Source organism: Rhinoderma darwinii, chromosome 1, assembly GCF_050947455.1.
Source record: "Rhinoderma darwinii isolate aRhiDar2 chromosome 1, aRhiDar2.hap1, whole genome shotgun sequence".
NCBI classification, from domain to species: domain Eukaryota; kingdom Metazoa; phylum Chordata; class Amphibia; order Anura; family Rhinodermatidae; genus Rhinoderma; species Rhinoderma darwinii.
Window position 1 is genome coordinate 276570824 of NC_134687.1, and position 21613 is coordinate 276592436.

At 44.5% G+C, this 21613-nt stretch overlaps 1 protein-coding gene across 1 annotated transcript in view; it reads right to left on the minus strand.

Annotated features, from left to right (window-relative positions):
* Nucleotides 1-21613, minus strand: part of PTPRS (protein tyrosine phosphatase receptor type S) — a 523802-nt gene that overhangs the window by 135235 nt on the left and 366954 nt on the right. The window contains exons 22-23 of the mRNA XM_075864303.1: nucleotides 9377-9388; nucleotides 9143-9255 (exon numbers count right to left, since the gene is read on the minus strand). Coding sequence (XP_075720418.1) covers nucleotides 9143-9255; nucleotides 9377-9388 — 125 coding nt within the window. The remainder of the gene's footprint in view (nucleotides 1-9142; nucleotides 9256-9376; nucleotides 9389-21613) is intronic.

Sequence of the window (21613 nt, forward strand, 5' to 3'; positions counted from 1 at the left end):
AATATGCATTAAAGAAAAACAATACACAAAAGATAACTCTATGCTGACCAAGTAACAAGCTGTTATGTTGGCTCTAGATTTACGGAGGGTCATCTCAAGCTAGCCATAAACATTAGGTGTATGTCAGCAGAACCTGCCGATATCGGTGTAATAGGCCGACCATCTATTGTGTATGGCGGCATCCAGACTCTTCCCCCAATGTCAGATGTCGGGGGAGAGAAGGGCCCTTTTGTTAGTTTGGACATAGGCTGCCGCCAGTGGAATTTAGAAGCGACATTCTCCCTTCTCTTTATTGAAAACACATGCATGCTCAGCTTAGCCTGGAGGAGTCGTTAGGAATGGCTGCCAGCCGAACTGTAAGTCTAAGTCCTGATTTACACGAGCGTGTGCGTTTTGCGCACGCAAAAAACGCTGCGTTTTGCGTGCGCAAAATGCACTTAACTGCTGCGTGTGTCATCAGTGTATGATGCGCGGCTGCGTGATTTTCGTGCAGCCGCCATCATTATGACACTCCATTTGGATGTTTGTAAACAGAAAAGCACGTGGTTCTTTTCTGTTTACATTCAGAGTTTGACAGCTGTTGCGCGAATCACGCAGTTCGCACGGAAGTGCTTCCGTTCGACCTGCATGGTTTTCACGCACCCATTGACTTCAATGGGTGTGTGATGCGCGAAAAACGCCGAAATATAGAACATGTGAGTTTTTCGCAGCGGACTCACGCTGCGCAAAACTCACGGACTGTCTGCATGCCCCCATAGACTATCATAGGTGCATACGACACGCGTGAAAAGCACGCGCGTATATTACGCTTGTGTAAATGATGCCTAAAGTGTATGGCGAGCCTTGACCAATCTCAAAGATACAGTAGTTGGATTAATTTATTTGGATTAAAGGGGTTCTTAGCCTTACTATATAAATAAAGCTGCTCAGTCATAAAGTAGGGAAATGTATTTAGTAATATTAAAGCGTACCTCCAGGGAAAAGTAAAAACTTTACAGTGCTCTTAGATCTTCATCTGCTGTACTTTTGTAGAGCTTTTTCTTCAAAGCTCAGGTATTTGTGTTACACACTTCTCTTTCCGAAATCACGAACAGGAATTTAAAGAGGCTCTGTCACCAGATTTTGCAGCCCCTATCTGCTATTGCAGCAGATAGGCGCTGCAATGTAGATTACAGTAACGTTTTTATTTTTAAAAAACGAGCATTTTTGGCCAAGTTATGACCATTTTTGTAGTTATGCAAATGAGGCTTGCAAAAGTCCAAGTGGGTGTGTTTAAAAGTAAAAGTCCAAGTGGGCGTGTATTATGTGCGTACATCGGGGCGTTTTTAATACTTTTACTAGCTGGCCGTTCTGATGAGAAGTATCATCCACTTCTCTTCAGAACGCCCAGCTTCTGGCAGTGCAGACACAGCGTGTTCTCGAGAGATCACGCTGTGTCGTCACTCACAGGTCCTGCATCGTGTCAGACGAGCGGGGACACATCGGCACCAGAGGCTACAGATGATTCTGCAGCAGCATCGGCGTTTGCAGGTAAGTAGCTTACCTGCTAACGCCGATGCTGCTGCAGAATCAACTGAAGCCTCTGGTGCCGATGTGTCCGACACGATGCAGGACCTGTGAGTGACGTCACAGCGTGATCTCTGGAGAACACGGCTGTGTCTGCACTGCCAGAAGCTGGGCGTTCTGAAGAGAAGTGGATGATACTTCTCGTCAGAACGCCCAGCTAGTAAAAGTAGTAAACACGCCCCGATGTACGCACATAATACACGCCCACTTGGACTTTTACTTTTAAACACACCCACTTGGACTTTTGCAAGCCTCATTTGCATAACTACAAAAATTGTCACAACTTGGCCAAAAATGCTCGTTTTTTAAAAATAAAAACGTTACTGTAATCTACATTGCAGCGCCTATCTGCTGCAATAGCAGATAGGGGTTGCAAAATCTGGTGACAGAGCCTCTTTAAAGTAATAAAGATTTGAGACCGCGCTCCAAACAATGAAAACAATGTGTTTATTCACCCATGCAGAGAAGTTTCAGCCCTTACAATGGGGCTTTTTTTTCTTTTTTTTTTCAAGCAGTGTATACGTGTATAAAACAGTGCATATATTTATATATGGAGTGAACGTAACAAGAGTGGATGTGAGGTGTGCTCCAATGATCAATTATTACGGTCTATATCCATATCTTGTAATACACTAGATAAGGATGTATTGGTGTTTTATACACTGAAACACTGCTTGGGAGCCCCATTGTGAGGGCTGAAACATTGCTGCATGGGTGAATAATAATCACCTTGTTTTCAATTTTATCATTTGGAGCTGCCTCAAATCATTAGAACATCGACACTATTTGAACCCACGATCAGAGTTCTAAGGAGACATGCACCCACCCTGGATTTGTAACCACTGCTGTTGGTATGGACATTTATTTGTTTGCACTAACACGAAGTTGTCTGCCATGTTAGGGTATGTTCACACGCTTAACAAAAAACGTCTGAAAATACGGAGCTGATGTCAGCGAAAACCGCCTCTGATTTTCAGGCGTTTTTGAAGCTGAAAATGAAATTTGGAGTTTCTTTTGAGGATATGTGAACACGACCTGTTTTCAGGCATAATCGAGGCGTTTTACGCCTCGAATTACGCCTGAAAAGACAGCTTCAATACGTCGGCAAACATCTCCCCGTTGCTTGCAATGGGTCTTACAATGTTCTGTGCAGACGAAACTGTAATTTTGCGCGTTGCTGTCAAAAGACGGCGCGTAAAATTACGGCTCGTCAAAGGAGGACACCTCTTGGGACATAATTGGAGCCGTTTTCCATGGATTCCAATGAAAACCAGCTCCAATTACGTCCGTAAAAAAAGCAGTGAAAATCGCGTGAACTTGTAAAAACGTCTGAAATGCAGGAGCTGTTTTTCCATGGAAAACAGCTCCGTAATTTCAGACGTATTTGGCGTTGTCGTGTGAACATACCCTTAGGCTACTTTTCAGGTGTTTTTTGAGGCGTTTTTCATAGTGTTGAATGGAAAATCTGCTCCAAAAAACGCCTCAAGAAGTGACATGCTACTTCTTTTTACACCACATTTTTTGAAACAGAGGCGTAAAAAAACGCCCCGTATGAACTAAATGCGTTTTTTCCCATTGAAAAGGGTATGTTCACACGCAGTGTTTTCAAGCGTATTTCGGGGCGTTTAGGCCTCGAAAAAACGCCAGAAGAAATGGAAGCTGAACGCCTACAAACATCTGCCCATTGAAATCAATGGGAAAAATCGAATTTAGTTCATATGGGGCGTTTTTTTACGCCTCGGTTTCAAAAAACGTGGTGTAAAAAGAAGTAGCGTGTCACTTATTGAGGCGTTTTTTGGAGCTGATTTTCCATTGAACACTATGAAAAACCCCTCAAAAAACGCCTGAAAAGTAGCCCAAGGGTATGTTCACACGACAACGCCAAATACGTCTGAAATGACGGAGCTGTTTTCAAAGGAAAAACAGCGCCTGAAAAAATGGAAGCTAAACGCCTACAAACATCTGCCCATTGAAATCAATGGGAAAAACTGAATTTAGTTCATACGGGGCGTCTTTTTACGCCGCTGTTTTAAAAAACGGAGCGTAAAAAGACGCTCTGTAAAAAGTGCATGCCACTTCTTGAGGCGTTTTTTTTGGAGCTGATTTTCCATTGAACACTATGAAAAGCACCTGAAAAGAAGCCTCAAAAAAAGTTCCGAATTAGGGTTTGTTCACACGCAGTGACCAAAAACGTCTGAAAATACGGAGCTGTTTTCAGGCGTAAACAGCTCCTGATTTTCAGACTTTTTTCTTATCAACTCGCGTTTTTCACGGCCGTTTTTGGAGCGGGTTTTCAATGGAGTCAATGAAAAACGCCTCCAAAAACATCCTGCACTTCTTTTGACGAGCCGTCATTTTACGCGCCGAATTTTGTCAGCGATGTGTAAAATAAAGGCTTGTGGGAACAGAACATCATAATTCCCATTGAAAGCAATGGCCAGATGTTTGTAGGCGTATGTTTGTAGGTATATTAGGGGCATTTTTTCAGGCGTAATTCGAGGTGTAAATGGCCAAAAACGGCCGTAAACAACGCTGCGAAAATCGCGAGTGGCTTAAAAAACTTCTGAAAATGAGGAGCGGTTTTCCTTTGAAAACAGCTCCGTAATTTCTGACGTTTTTGGTGAAGCGTGTGAACATATTCTTAAAGTATGTTCACACAGTGTTTTCAGCTGTTTTTCGACCGTAAATGTCCCGAAAAACGGCTGAAAAATCAGAAGCAGAAAGCTTTCAAAGATCTGCCCATTGATTTCAATGGGAAAAACGGCGTTCTGATCCGACAGGCCGTTTTTTTCACGGGCGTTTTTCGAAATGGGCGCGTAAAAAAAACTGACGCGAAAAAGAAGTGGAGGACACTTCTTGGGACGTTTTTGGAGCCATTTTTCATTGACTCTATAGAAAACCGCTCCAAAAACGGCCATAAAAAACGCTGCGAAACACGCCGCGAAAATCGCGAGTGGTTTAAAAAACTTCTGAAAATCAGGAGCTGTTTTCCCTTGAAAACAGCTCCGTATTTTCAGACGTTTTTGGTTAAGCGTGTGAACATACCCTCAGGCTTTCCACAAGCGTGCTAGCTCACGTAACACTTCCCTGTCCTACCTCCTCGCCTCACACTGCAGAAAGAGGATAAAACTGCCCGCTTGAATCAGTTCTGATGATGATGATGTGTACACCAGACTTTATTAGAGAGCAAGTTTCCTCTACAGACACACGGACAGCTAGTAGTTCCCTATATGGCTAAAATATTCAATATTCATATATTTCAGCTGCATCTCTCAGAACTGCTCCTACCCTGTCACATATTAAAATTAATAGAGTGTGCAATCAGCTAATGAAAGGAGCTGATAAACAGCATAAAGCACTCTGAGGCTGGGTTAACACGACCTATTTTCAGACGTAAATGAGATGTATTATGCCTCGTTTTACGTCTGAAAATAGGGCTACAATACGTCGGCAAACATCTGCCCATTCATTTGACACTTCTTTGCAACGTAATTTGAGCCGTTCTTCATTGAAGTCAATGAAGAGCAGCTCAAGATTACAAACGTCAAAGACGCCTCGGATATTACGAGGAGGAGCTTTTACGTATGAAACGACGCAGCTGTTTTCTCCTGAAAACAGTCTGTCTTTTCAGATGTAAAAGCCTCTCATCGTGTGCACATACCCTTAGAGGGGTTGTCCAGGATTAGAAAACATGTCTGCTTTTTTCCCAACAGCAGCACCACATCTGTTTATGGGCCATCTCTGGTATTGTAGCTCAGCTCCATTTAAGTGAATCAGACTGAGCTGCAATATCACATACAACCTGTGGACAGGTGTGATGCTGTTTTTTTCAACCCTAGGCAACCCCATTAGGTCAGGATCATACACACCGTTTCGATGCAATTTTTGTATCCGTTTTTTGAGCCAAAGTCAGAAGTGGAGCCAAAAGGAAGGAAAGGTATAAATAAAAGACTGCTGCATCTCCTTTCTTTTGTGTCCATTCTTGTGTTTGGCTTAAAAAAACTTAGAGAAATACTGCTACAAAAACTGCATCAAAACTGTGTGTGTATGATCCCGTCCTTAAAACATTTTTAAGTGAATTACTGGAGGTACGCTTTAACCTTATTTCTATTTTGCATTTTCCTATGCAATGAGGAATATGGCAGTGCAGTGGGTATAGTGCGGAATTTCAGTATGGACCAGAGTTGCACTCCACCACCTTATGGTGCCTCAATAAAGGTACCAACATTTTAAAAACAGCGAAAATTGGCGAAATATGGCATGCGTTGGAGGTTGCCACAATTTTTTTGTTCAAGGATTATATGGGGAAAAAAAAAACTGCTCTTCCCTGTAAAATCAGAGGCAGAAATTAGGTGCAGTATGGGCACCATATTCAGAATCTGCATGACGCAGATCCAGAACATGGCTGTGTGATGCGTAACTGGGCCAGTAAGCAAAACAACATTTTGTTCAAATGTTACAAACATATTGCACAAACACTAAAATAGTGCTAGATAAAAATATTTACTAATATACTTTTCATATTTTTGCTAACCAATGAGAACATATCCTCTGGTGGCTGTTTTTTTCTAAAACAAGCTGGTCCCACGCTGTTGGTCCACCTGTTCTAGTGAAAATCAGTCCGGACCAGGGCATAACTAGGAAAAAGACTGGGCCCCATAGCAAACTTTTGACTGGGGCCCTCCTCCCCTGCTTGCCACACAACCCCCCCCCCTTGTAAATAGTGCCTCCCTGTAGATTCCGCCACACAGCGCCCCCCTGTAGATCGCGCCATATAGCCCCCTCCCTGTAGATCGCGCCATACAGCCCCCTCCCTGTATTAAGCGCCATACAGCCCCCTCCCTGTATATAGCGCCATACAGCCCCCCTGTATATAGCATCATACAGCCCCCCTGTAGATAGCGGCATACAGCCCCCCTGTAGATAGCGCCATACAGCTCGCCCTGTAGATAGCGCCATACAGCTCGCCCTGTAGATAGCGCCATAAAGCCCCCTCCATGTATATAGCGCCATACAGCCCCCTCCATGTATATAGCGCCATACAGCCCCCCTGTAGATAGCGCCATACATCCCCCCTGTATATAGCACCATACAGCCCCCTGTATATAGCACCATACAGCCCCCTGTATATAGCACCATACAGCGCCCCTGTATATAGCACCATACAGTCCCCTGTATATAGCGCCATACAGCCCCTCTATATATAGCGCCATACAGCTCCCCTGCATGTAGCGCCATACAGCCCCCTGTATATAGCACCATACAGCCCCCCTGTATAGAGCACCATACAGCCCCTCTATATATAGCGCCATACAGCCCCCTGTATATAGCACCATACAGCCCCCCTGTATAGAGCACCATACAGCCCCTCTATATATAGCGCCATACAGCCCTCTTGTATATAGCGCCATACAGCGCCCTTGTAGATCGCGCCATACAGCCCCCCTGTAGATAGCACCATACAGCCCCCCTGTAGATAGCACCATACAGCCCCCCTGTAGATCGCACCATACAGCCCCTGTAGATTGCACCATACAGCCCCCTGTAGATTGCACCATACAGCCCCCTGTAGATTGCACCATACAGCCCCCTGTAGATTGCACCATACAGCCCCCCTTGTAGATAGCACCATACAGCCCCCCCTGTAGATAGCACCATACAGTCCCCCTGTAGATCGCACCATACAGCCCCCCCGTTGATAGCACCACACACAGCCCCCTCCATGTATATAGCGCCATACAGCCCCCTCTGTAGATAGCACCATACAGCCCCCTGTAGATTGCACCATACAGCCCCCTGTAGATAGCACCATACAGCCCCCTGTAGATAGCACCATACAGCCCCCTGTAGATTGCACCATACAGCCCCCTGTAGATAGCACCATACAGCCCCCCCTGTAGATAGCACCATACAGCCCCCCTGCAGATCGCACCATACAGCCCCAACCCCCTCCCAAAAAAAAACGGCCTGTAGCCTATGGTTTGTCGCACAAAAGACATGTACACCCTATCCACAGGATAGGGGATACATGTGTGATTGCTAGGACCCCCAGCGATAAGGAGAACAGGGACTGAAAGTCCCCTGACATTCTCCATGAGAAACCTCGGACTACCGGGGTCTGCGTCCAGCGGGTCAATAAAAATGAAAGGAGCGCTGGTCACGCATGCGCACAAGCGCTCCATTCATTTCTACGGAGCTGGCGACACAGACCCCGGAAGTTCGAGGTTTCTCATGGAGAACTTCGGGGAACTTTCGGTCCCCCGTTCTCCTTATCGCTGGGGGTCCCAGAGATCACACATGTATCTCCTATCCTGTGGATAGGGGATACAGGTGTTTTGTAGGAACAACCCCTTTAATGGAAGGGTGGGGAAATACCTCCCTGCTCTGCCGTAGTGTTCAGTGGCGTTGCGCTTTTGCAGCCATAGCGGTTGCTAGCGGCCATGGGAGGGCCCATGGGGGCTGGCTGCACGGGCCCCCTCATGTCGCGGGCTCCGTAGCAGCTGCTATGGCTGTTACAGCGGTAGTTACGCCACTGGTCTGGACTGTGTACTGTTAGGACTGCTTGAGTAATTGGGGGCAGCCAACGCTGTTCATGTTATTATTTATTTACTGGTTTATTCTTTAACCCCGAATTACCAGGCCTGAAAAACCTTAAGGATAGCTACATGTTTTCATTTTTGCCTCTCTTGCCTTTCAGCAGCCATAACTTTTTTTATTTTTTTCCATTGACATGGCTATTATATAAGGCCTTGTTTTATGAGGAAGAATTTTTTTTTTTTTTCTGCGCGGTTTGGGAGTAGAAAATTTTTCGTTTTGTTTAAAAAAAAATTATTGCCATGAAGGGATAACTTTATTTACAACTTTATTTTTTTGATTTTTAATGTATTAGAATACTGCTATATACTAATACATTACACTGTCACTATGACACAGGCTGATGTTAGGGCAAAACAGAGTGCCCTAACAGCAGCCTTACTGAGCAGACGGACACCACGACCTCAGGGCTGACTGCAGAGGATTCCATCATTCTCCGATCGAAGAGGGGAGACCCCTTTGATCATGCCACGGTCATTGACCGTCACGGGGTTAAACAGCTGGGGTCAGATTTTTTTCCGATCTGAACTGTACTTAGTAAGCTTTACAAAGTTCAGGAGCTGTTAGTTATAGTTCCTGCTTAGAGAATGAGGACTCCCAGGAGAGCTCATATGATATTTCTACAGCAATGCCAAAAAACGTTGTAGACTAAGACCTGCACCGCCGTCAAAAGCCAGCGGGCGGTTGTTAGGGGGTAATAGAGCACAGTGAATGGTAAACATTTTATATTATTTATATATTTCTTTCTTTGTCTATACTGTATAGTAGAATTCTCACAACATTGGTGTTTTTTGTGAAGTTCAGGATGAGCCCCCATCATTAAACCTTGCCCTGGGCCCGAAAAAGGCTAAGGACGGCCCTGTTCAGGACAGGTATGCAACCTACTCACAGTCTGTTTCTAAAGTGAAACTTTTTTTATTTTTTTAAATGGGACATTTTCAGAAAAAATATCGGTCCGTATTTAAGAAAAATCGGCCATTACCTGGAGTTTGAAAGTTTATACGTCTCATTTCCACTGGATCAGTAGGGTGGTGAGGAGGTATCTCTGCATTGTTCAATAGACATTTAGTTCTGGGTTCTGAGTTTTTCCTTTTGCTTAAAAAAATATGAAAAGTAGTTATTTTCCCTTTCAAAAGAAACAGCCCTATTCCCATTGTGTTTTAATTAAATTTATGACTGTATATGGCAAAGTAAAAGAAACTAAATAAATTCTTACCTGTCTGGTTTGCTGTTGACAGATGCAAATAAGAGAGAAGAACAGCACATTAGATTACAGTTTTGCAACAGAAATATAATACTAATTCAATATGACAAATCATAATAGAAATATATAAAAACCAGTGTAAGGGTATGTTCAAACGGCAGCGTCCGTAACGGCTGAAATTACGGGGCTGTTTTCAGGAGAAAACCGCACCGTAATTTCAGCCGTAATGGCATGTTGAGGTGCTTTTTGCTGCGTCCATTACGGACGTTAAATGGAGCTGGTTTTCCATGGAGTCCATGGAAAACGGCTCCATTTACGTCTGAAGAAGTGACAGGCACTTCTTTGACGCGGGCGTCTTTTTTACGCCTTTTGACAGCGGGGCGTAAAAAAAATTACCGTGTGCACAGAACATCGTAAGACCCATTCTAATGAATGGGCAGATGTTTGCCAACGCTATCGAGGCGCATTTTCGGACGTAAATCGAGGCGTAAAACGACCGAATTACGTCCGTAAATAAGCCGTGTTAACATACCCTAATAATTAAAGTTAAAAACAATAGCCTCAGCCCTTTAATGAAAGCGGAGCAGTCACATATTTATGCTGCCCTGTCTGAGGACAGCATTAAGAAATTACAGACAGGCTAATTTCAGGTCCTCCCGCCCCCAGCTGCTGATTGCCATTTTTCTTCCGATTACTGGGCAGCATGAATATTTGCTGGAGGAGGATTTTAAGAAGTAGAAGTTTTTATTTTTCCGTATTACTCTGTATAAAATAGCATAGTGTAGCGGTTTCATGTAAATCCCCTTAAAAGACAACTTGATGAACATATGTTTTTTTTAACCATACTAATCATGTAAGTTATTCACTTTTGGATGACAAACTGATTTATGTACACATTTTCTGGAAAAATCTTATTTTTTCTTCTTTTCAGTTGTTTGATTTTCTTTTAAGGCCGGGCGTGATTTGGGCTTCGATCCCCACAGCAATGTTCTAGTTTTAAAATTCTGCATTCTGAAGGTTTTCCTTTATTTGGTAGTCTACAACAAACCGGATCTTTTTATTTTGTAGGTCATAATTATGTTTAATCCGTCTTAATAAGGATTTTACATATGAAATATAAATAAAGTACAAACAAATGCAAAGGTGAATAGAAAACAACCATAGAGGCCCTAAAAAACAAAACAAAAAACAAGGTTGGAGTAGAGAGCACAGGTGCAGGGGGGGGGGGGTGGCTCTGGTGCATAAGTGCTTCTTGGGCCCCCCCAACTTCTCTTCATGGCCAACGACACACAGCTTTCAGCTGCATCGCTGGGTCTCCTAAGTGACCCAACGATGCAGCACTAGTGGCGATAGCCCCAATACATATGCCCCCCTCCCACAATGTGTGTGTGTGTGTGTGTGTGTGTGTGTGTGTGTGTGTGTGTGTGTACACACGTGTGAAAACATACATACATACATACATACATACATATATATATATATATATAGTTAGGTCCAGAATTATTTGGACAGTGACACAATCTTCATGATTTGGGCTCTGCATGCCACCACATTGGAATTGAAATAAAACAACGGAGATGCAATTGAAGTGTAGACTTTCAGATTTAATTCAAGGGGTTGAACAAAAATATCCAGTGAAACGTTTAGGAATTGCATCCATTTTTCTACACAGCCTCCTCATTTCAGGGGCTTAAAAGTAATTGGACAAATTAACATTACCATAAATAAAATTTTGTTTTTTTTACTACTTTGTAGAGAATTCTTTGCAGGCAATTACTGCCTGAAGTCTGGAACCCATGGACATCACCAAACGCTGGGTTTCCTCCTTTTTGATACTTTGCCAGGCCATTACTGCAGCTGTCTTCAGTTGTTGTCTTAAAGAGGCTCTGTCACCACATTATAAGTGCCCTATCTCCTACATAATATGATCGGCACTGTAATGTAGATTACAGCAGTGTTTTTTATTTAGAAAAACGATCATTTTTGACTGAGTTATGACCTATTTTAGCTTTATACTAATTCGTTTCTTAATGGACAACTGGGCGTGTTTTACTTTTTGACCAAGTGGGCGTTGTGGAGAGAAGTGTATGACGCTGACCAATCAGCGTCATACATTTCTCCCCATTCATTTACACAGCACATAGTGATCTTGCTAGATCACTATGTGCAGTCACTTACTCACATATTAACATTACTGAAGTGTCCTGACCGTGAATAGACATCACCACCAGCCAGGACGTGATGTCTATTCAGAATCCTGACACTTCAGTAACGTTTGTGTGAAATTTACAGAACAGCAAGCGTAATCTCGTTTTAAATGACAGTTTACAGCGTAATCTCCCGAGATTAAGCTTGCCGTGCTGTAAATTTCACACAAACGTTACTGAAGTGTCAGGATTCTGAATAGACATCAAGTTCTGGCTGGTGGTGATGTCTATTCACTGTCAGGACACTTCAGTAACGTTAATATGTGAGTCACTGCACATAGCGATCTAACAAGATCACTATGTGCTGTGTAAATGAATGAGGAGAAATGTATGACGCGGATTGGTCAGCGTCATACACTTCTCTCCACAACGCCCACTTGGTCAAAAAGTAAAACACGCCCAGTTGTCCATTAAGAGAGTCATTAGCATAACTCCATCAAAAATTATAGTTTTTCTAAATAAAAAACACTGCCGTAATCTACATTACAGCGCCGATCACATTATGTAGAAGATAGGCCACTTATAATGTGGTGACAGAGCCTCTTTAAGCAGGTGAAATGCATGCTCGATCGGGTTGAGATCTGATTGAATTTGCCATTGCAGAATATTCGACTTCTTTGCCTTAAAAAACGCTGGGTTGCTTTCGCATTATGTTTTGGGTCCTTGTCCATCTGTACTGTGAAGCGACGTCCCATCAACCTTGCTGCATTTGGTTGAATCTGAGCAGAAAGTATATCCCTGAACACTTGATGACTTCATCCGGCTGCTTCCGTCTTCAGTCACATCATCAATAAACACTAGTGACCCAGTGCCTTTGGCAGCCATGCATGTCCATGCCATCACACTGCCTCCACCAAGTTTTACAGAGGACGTGTTGTGCTTTGGATCAGGAGGCGTTCCAAGCCTTCCCCATACTTTCTTTCTCCCATCATTCTGGTACAGGTTGATCTTCGTTTCATCTGTCCAAAGAATGCTGTTCCAGAACTGGGCTGGCTTCTTTAGATGTTGTTTGGCAAAGTCTAATCTGGCCTTTCTATTTTTAGGCTGATTAATGATTTTCACTTTGTGGTGAACCCTCTGTATTTGCTCTCATAAAGTCTTCGCTTTATGGAAGACTTCGTTACGGATACACCTACTTTCAGGAGAGTGTTCTTCACTTGGGTAGATGTGAAGGGCTTTTCTTTACCATGGAAAGGATTCTGCGATCATTCACCACTGTTGTCTTCCGTGGACGTCCAGGCCTTTTGGAGTTCACAAGATCACCAATGCGTCCTTTGTTTTCAAGAATGTACCAAACTGTTGATTTGGCCACTCCTAAGATTTGTGCTATCGCTCTGATGGATTTTTTCATTTTTTTCAGCCGAACGATGGTCTGTTTCACTTGCATTGAGAGCTCCTTTAACCTCATGTTGTGGGTTCACAGCAACAGCTTCCAAATTCAAATGCCACACCTGGAATCAACTCTGGACCTTTTACCTGCTTAATTGATGATGGATTAACCAGGGAATAGCTCATGCAGCCCATTAAATAGCTTTTGAGATACTTGTCCAATTACCTTTGGTCCCTTGAAAAAAAGGCAGCTACATATTAAAGAGCTGTAATTCCTAAACCCTTACTCAAATTAGGATGTGAATACCCTCAAATTAAAGATATTGATTATATAACTGTATATTCAATATGTTTTGGTAAACTGCTAAAATGCCAAAACTTCTGTCACTGTCCAAATAATTCTGGACCTAAACTGTATATCCATATCGGAGAATATCTATAGCACTACAATCATATCACTACGAATCCTATCATGGATAGGATTAGATACAGCGGCTCCGCAGACAGTATCACGCATGATAGGATTAGATATAGCACGCAGCGGACAGTATCAGACAAAGGGCTTAGATACAGGAAGGGCCGTATTTAGAGTTGATGCTGCCCTAGGCACTTTTAGTGCTGATGCCCCCTATAATGCCTGAAGTTACGGAAACTCACTGACATTGCGGCTCCAGCACTGGACCGAGGAAATGTAAGATAATAATTGCTTTGCTTTTATATATATTAAATTATTTTTTTGTATTTGTATTTTTTTTTACAGGTTCAGTTGTTGGACTACTTCGAACGCAAGGATTACTACTTCGATGATTGCATATATTTTTATTCTCAATAAAATGGTTAACAAAAGTTGCATGGTGGTTTTTTATTTCCATAAAATATTTTTTATATGTCTGCATTTTTTTTTTTTTTACTTTATTACTACTGCCTTAGTAATGGTCATTGGTTGATTGACAGCATCCATTACGAAGACAAAGCTTAGTGTTAGCTGGTGAAGATCTAACACTAACCCCCCATTATTACCTCAGTATCCACCGCCACCAGGGGTACCGGGAAGAGCCGGGTACTATACAAAACCCGACCATCTGTAGCGATGTTCGGGTACTGGGGCGGCCACAGGCAGTAATTACTAGACTGGGAAAGGCTAAAAACTGTGACCCTTCCCACCCAACCTGCTGCTGCTTTTTTGTATCTCGCTATTTATTATTTATCATAACCAGCCAGATACAACAAAACAGCAGCAGCTTGGCATTACCAAGGCCCTGTTCACATCTGCGTTCGGCATTCTGTTGTTTTGTTCCGTCAGGGGAGCAGAAAAACGAAAATGCCGGAAGTGCAGGCTCCGTTGAACAATGGAGACAACCAGCACCTGACGGAACCCATTGACTTTAATGGGCTCCATCGGGGTGTTCGTGGTTTTATCGGAAACAATAGCGCTATTGTTTTTGGTATTTTCAGTGGAATTTGCGACGGAGGCCCCTAACGGAGCCTCGAACTTAGATGTGAATTTGGCCTGGGTGTGTTAAACCTATACCCCGGGGAGCTCCCGACATCACTGTCCACATATGGACAGTGATGTCGGGAGCAGTGCTGGTGTCCCCGTGCAGAGCGCTAGTGCCAAATACGGGCCTGGACACAGGGCCCAGCAAACAATATCAAACATGTTTGGCTTAAATACAGGGCCCAGCAGAGTTTCACACCATGTGTGATACAGTCTGCTGGGCCCTGTATCTAAGCCTACCACGTGGTAGGCTTAGATACAGGGCCCATGTGTGATACTGTCTGCTGGGCCCTGTATCTACACCTACCACATACCTTACACTTACCCTCTTCTTCGGCTCGCTGCGCAGCGCAGGTCCTGATGCCATACAGCGTCATGATGTTGTGCGCGACGCACAGAGCATCATGACACTGAAAAACGTCTGGACCAGCGCTGCGGCCGGATGCGAGGAGGGCAAGTATACTGTTAGTATAATAACAGGGGCTTGTGTAGTTTATTACATATGCACGAGTTACTATAGTAACTTCGCCGAGCGTGCCCCAGACTTGTGGATAATCTATATATCGGTGTACACATTCAATGTATAATTTTTAATCATGGAGTGTCTCGCACTGTCGTGAGGCGCGCTGCGCGGGGGTCCCGGCGGGGAATATTCACCCCCGGTGTTGAGCGCTGGGGGTGGTCTTCCCTACCCGTTCTCTAATATACATCATAATATATCCAAAAGAATTTGATGCATATACTTGGTGTGTGTGTGTCGTGGTGGTGTGTGGTGCTGCAGTGGGGGTCCAGGTGGGGGATTTCCATCGCTGGTGTTGGGCACTGGTGGTGGTCTCCCTTGCCCGTGCCTCCACTGATGGTGCTTGGTGCACCGCACATCCCAGGACACATTCATATTTGGGCTGCACCTATAGTGCAGGTATAGGGATAAAACATGCATTTATGCATATACATAGCGGGTATAGCTAACCTTAATGTGAACTGATGGTTGTTGATGGACAATATAAACACTTTGAATTCCTCTCCATATGAATAATTTGCGAATAGTCTGAATGGCTGATTCGTATTGTAACGCTAGATGGCTTGACACATAGGGTGATGTGCGCATGCGCTTGATTGGCCATCCACATGCTGTGCCGGAAATTGTCAGAAAGGGCGGATGTGCAAGTGATGGGGGATCCTGCCACTGCACTGAACGCTCCTGACACGGAAGACACACGTGGGATGGCTTAATGAATTGCTATGCGCCATTGGTCACCGGTATACAGGGGCAGTATTTAAATCACACTCCATTACACTATCATCTACTCCTGACGAAGGGTGCGAAACGCGCGTCGAGGTGTTTCTCTCCTGAGACCACCAGCAGCCATCATGTCAGCTACAGGTAATCGAGATGCAACCATGCTCAGTATTTATGTATGGTAGTTAGTTTTACACCTTTAACAGACTTTACCTTGGTAGAGGGGAGGCAGATACCATTAGGACCTCCTACTATTTTGAAGACTATATGTTCTTCCCTGATGCTGTTATGTTACCTGCTGTATATTAGGTACTATTATAACAAATAGGCTATGATGGCTATTTGATGATCTCGGAGTTTGTTCAATTTTAAGTATGTTTTAATTCTGTATGTTTATGTATGGGTATCTTTGGGAGGGTTTCCTATTTGTGGAATAATAAAATTTATATTTTTGGACTAACACATGTCTAGAAAACTCTTTCTGTATACATGAATATGAGGCGTATATAGGTTTTCTTAATTATAGACAATGTCTTATGGTTATAATACTGCCCAAGGGGTATTATAGGTGCTAACTACTCTAGTAACTGTGAATAGATGTGGTGCGGGGAGCCATAGGCCCCCCTGGCTTCGGGGCCCAGTCGCAATCGCTATAACTGTGCCACTGGGGACAGGAACTAATGCTACATAAAAGACAGTATTAAAATCAGCAGAATCCATCCAGACCAAATGCGTAAAAATTGATTATTATATTTTGAATCATCTGCTAGGAGTTCTTCCATTCACATTCTTACATCCACTTCTCCTGCACACTCTGAAACAGATTGGCTGTGTGTGTGTGTGTGTGTGTGAGGTGGTGGTGGGGGGGAGGGTTATTAATCATTAGTTCTGCTGCCACAAGAAAGTAATGGAGGACGCTTTTCTTATGAGAAGATAGGGTGTCGCAACCAATTGAAAGGTGTGCCAGTGCAGCAGAGTGTGGCAGTATGGTTACAGATCGCCGCTCTCCTACTGAGAGGACATGGGACCAAATGTGCAGTAGGGTGTCCACATCGCTCATGCATATCCAGCAAGTGTCTGGTACTGGGGGATAAAAGGAATGGATAAACAGCGATACCACCTGGAGAGGATTTTATCATTGCTTTCCTAAACTCTACATACATAAGGAAAGACTGAGTTAACATACAGGATTTATTTTTATACTCAACCACCAGAGGTATTCGGCGCTCAGTTACCTATTTGTCCATACAAATAGGAAAACTGGGATTGGTGAATTGAAATAAAAGGCTGTAAATTGTGGAGTGGGTGGTGCAGTGCAGATGAGTGAAGACGGAAGGTTTAAAAAACTGTCACGGATGAAGAATAAGGAGTACCTGTAAACTGGGAGTGAATAAATGATAACTATTGTTCATAATGCAATCAGAAGGGAGGTTAACCAGAGAAGAGGCCTGGTAGCTCAAATAGGGGTATTGCCACTGATCCGGACACGAAATCCTGAATGCAGGGGGGGGGGGTAATTTCCAGTGGTCCAAACGAGATAGTGGGATACCCCCACACCTGGCAGGAACTCTGGATAATTAGGTTGGGTGCAGACATGGCGTAAACACTGCAGACTTTCCGCAACCGAGTTGGGTGCGGAAATTCCGCAGCATTTACAGTAGCAGCAAAGTGGATGAGATTTAAAAAAGGTTGTGCCCACATTGCAGAAAAAAACCGCAGCGTAAACATTAATGAACTGACCTGCAGTACGGAATTTAATGTCAATCTATGCTGCGTTTTAGTTGCAGATTTTCCCCAATGAATTCAATATGGATGCAAAACCCGCAACAGAAAGCCAGTGCTGCGACTTTTGCGGTGGAACGATTCCGCCACAAAAATCGCAACTCAGGAGGAAATAAATTCATAGTCACCCAGAACTCCAGCCTCCTGGGATGAAGTTGTATCCCATGTGCCTGATGCAGCCAATCACAGGCTGCGTCGTCACATGGCCTGCAACGTCATCCAGGGCTGGGACCCGCATCTATCTGACATTTATGGCATATCCTATGGATATGCCATAAATGTCTGAGATGGGAAAACCCATTTAACTTTAAAATTACTTAGTTAGCAAAATTTGAACAATTTGACTATCCGTGAACTAAAGGCAATTCTAGCATTGGATATATGGGAGTAGGACATTATCAGCATAAGGGGAAGTAACATATTTTTTACCACAAATAGACAGTCCTGAAATATCTGGATTAGCGAGAATCGCACAGGCCAGGTGCTCCACGAGAAGGATTTTGAGCAGAGAAGACATTGGGCACCTCAGACTAGTTCTATTTCTAATATTCTGTCACAAAGAAGTGGACCCAGGCCTATCTTCAATAGGGAAAGATCTAGGAACCTCCAATGTACCCGATCAAATGCCTTTTCGGCATCGACCGAAAGGAGACATAGCGGAAGGTGCTTCTAATCTGGCATAGACCATGAGATTTACTGACTTAGATGTGTAATCTTTAGATTTTCTCCCACTAACAATGTCAATTTGGATGTAACTTATCAAATGTGGGAGAATGGATTCTCTACTCCATAAAAAATGAGGGATGTCTAGTACTGGTGCGTATGGGTTCAGAGAAGGAAAAAGGTAGGACGGGGGTCAGGGGGCCCCATTCTAGAGATAGGTGCGTGTCCAAGAGGTAGAACCCGCATCTATCGGAAATTTATGGCATATCCACTAGAATGTCCAAAATGAGAATACCTCTAACCCCTTCCTGACATTTGTCGTATGGATACGTCATGGAAAGCCAGTGCTTTCTGCATTCGATAAATAGATGACACGGCTCAGAAGCTGAGTTCGTGCCATCATCCCTGGGTGCAAGCTGTATGTTACAGCTGACACCCTGCTATAATAGCAGGGACCGAAGTTAGCTCCATTCCACGCCATTAACCCCTTAAATGTAGCGGTCAAAAGTAATCGCTGCATTTAAGGTGTTTGTACCCAATTGCCACCCCAGCAACTAAATCGTTGAGATGCCGGTGGCTGCAATGGCAACAAGAGACCTAATATTGGCCTCCCGGTCTGCCTAGTATGGAAGCCTTCAAGGCTCCGCCCAAACACGGGGCCTAAAAGGCTTCTGGCACCGACGGCAAGATGGCCCGGGCTCAGAAGCTGAGCCAGTGTCATCAGCGGCGGGTGTCAGCTGTATGTAACAGCTTACACCCTGCTGTAACGGCAGGGTCCGGAGCTAGCTCTGATTCTTGCCATTATCCCCTCATAAGCGATCGCTGCATCTTAGTGGTTTGTAGCATATCGGCAGCCCTGCCATGCGATTGCAGTTTTGCCGACGGCTGCTATGGCAAAAGGAGGCCTAACAATGGCCTCCTGGTCTGCCATTACGGGAGCCAATTAGGCCTCGCCCAAAGATGGAGCCTAATCGGCTTGCTGCCAGTGAACGACTGACAGATCTAATACATTGAACTACATAAAAAGTGCCATTACAAAACAGCGACTGAGGTCGCAAGCGCCGCATATCCACGGACGTAATCCGTGTCTGAAGAATGTCGAATGTATAGACCGAAACGTTAAACCTATTTTTCGCTATATGTGAAATAAAATATCACTTATTGCATAATACCGTGGAGTGCGGAGTTCTCATTTTTTATACATTGACGTGGAAGCCTACTCACGCACCCTTGAAAAACAGAGTGCTGCGGGATCAAGAAAGTAACATTGCACTATATAGGTAGTGCAATGCATAAGAAAATAAATCAGACAGTTGGACCTTCAAGTCCCCTAGTGGGACTAAAAAAAAAAAAAGTGTAAAAAAAAACGTTTTAAATAAAATAAAACACATTCGCCCTTTTACCCTGATAAAGTCCTTTATTATTGAAAAAAATAAAATAAACCATACACATTTGGTATTGCCGCGACCTATAGGTTACCTATTGGTAAAGGACTGAACTATAAAAATATGATGTTATTTATCCCGCGCAGTGAACGCCATAAAAAAAACCTAAACAACGCCAGAATTTCTGTTTTTTGGTCACTTTGCCTTCCAAAAATTGGAATAAAAAGTAGGATACCTATAAAGACTATAGCCCGTCCCACAAAAAAACAAGCCCTCATACAGCTCAGTCGATTAAAAACCACTACATCTATGAAAATATTAGTGAAGGCTCCAATAAGTCAGGAAATAAAAAATATGCAGTTGTGCAAGGGGAACATTTCTTTTATTTCAAGAGGCGATTTATCAAGGCCCTAAAATTAGGGAACCAGGAAGAGGAGGACTCAAACATATCTTCTGGAAGCGAAGGTGCCCATATTATACCAGGACAACACTTTCCTAACAAAGTCCCCCAAACTGCAAAGGTGCAGAGGAGGACCCGCTCCAGGTTTATATGGGCGACACAGACTTCGGTCCCTTTGCGGGGAAACTCACGGCGGCAGTAAAATGGCAGAAAACTTCACTTTGTGCCCCCATATAGACGTTAGGCCCTGTTTATGCCCCCATATAGAAGATAGGCCCTTAGTTTGTACCACCGTAAATTTAGAATTTAGTGCCCTCTGTAGATCGTGAAACACAGCTCCCTCCTCCCAGGTAGTGCCACACAGCCCCCCCAGGAGGTAGTGCCACACAGCCCCCCTCCAAGGTAGCGCAACACAGCCCCCCACTCAGGTAGCGCCACAGAGCCCCCACCTCCAAGTAAGCGCCACACAGCCACCCCTCCCAGGAAGTGCCACAAAGTCCAACCTCCCTGGTAGTGCCACACAGACACCCTTCCCTGGTACTGCCACACAGCCACCCTCCTTAGGAGTGCCACATAGCCACCCTCCCTGGTAGCGCCACACAGCCCCCCCTCCCATTTAGGTAGCGCCTTTGGGGTTCCCTCTAGGGGTGGAATCCCCAGCCAGAGCATTGCCGACGCCCTGGATGGGGATTCAGCTTCAGAAGCGGGACACAGCGGACCGGAGGTGAGCGCTGGCGTCTCCTAGGAAGGCGATGGGGACCAGCGCTCACAGATCCATGGCTGCGGGCGTCGGGAGGTGAGTAAACCCGACGGGCTGCAGCAATGGATGCTACAGTATCCCCCCTCTTACGTCCCCTCTTCTTGGCGCCAGAGCGAGAGAGGAATTTCTTAATGAGAGCAGGAGAACTGAGGTTCTCCTCCGGCTCCCAGGACCTTTCCTCCGGCTCCCAGGACCTCTCCTCAGGACCAAACCCTCTCCAGTCCACCAAATAGAAAGTCCTTCCTCCTACCCTTTTGCAGTCCAGAATCTCCCTCAACTCGAACACATCAGAAGAACCGCTGGGATCAACTGTGGAACTAGAAGTCTTGCAGTAGTGGTTCAGGACCACAGGTTTCAGGAGGGGCACATTAAAGGAGTTGGGGATTCTGAGGGTAGGAGGCAGCCGCAGCTTATAGGAGACCAGGTTTATCTGTTGCAGAATTTCATAAGGACTAAGGAACCTGGGAGCAAACTTGTATAAAGGCACCTTCAAATGAATGTTCCGAGAGACAGACAGACCTTGGTACCCGGAAGATACTGAGGCGGCTCTCTTCTCTTTGTAACTGCTTTTTGCTTCATGCGATTGACTGCCAACAAAACAGAAGACCGGGTCTGTTGCCAGATTTGCAAAAAGTCCCCAAATGCAGAGTAAGGAGCGGGTACCGGAGATGTAGTCGACACAGGACTAGGATGTTGACTGTACACAATGTAAAACTGAGTGGAAGTGGTGGACTCACTTGTGTGGTTGTTGTACGAGAACTCGGCCCATGGAAGAAGCTGTACACAGTTATCGTGCTGTAAAGAGATGAAGTGGCGGAGATAATTCTCCATGATCTGGTTGATCTTCTCGACTTGCCCATTGCACTGGGGGTGATAAGCTGAGGAAAAGTCCAATCTCACATCCAGGAGTTTACAGAGGGCTATCCAGAACTTTGAGGCAAATTGAACACCCCGATCTGACACGATGCGAAGGGGCAAGCCATGC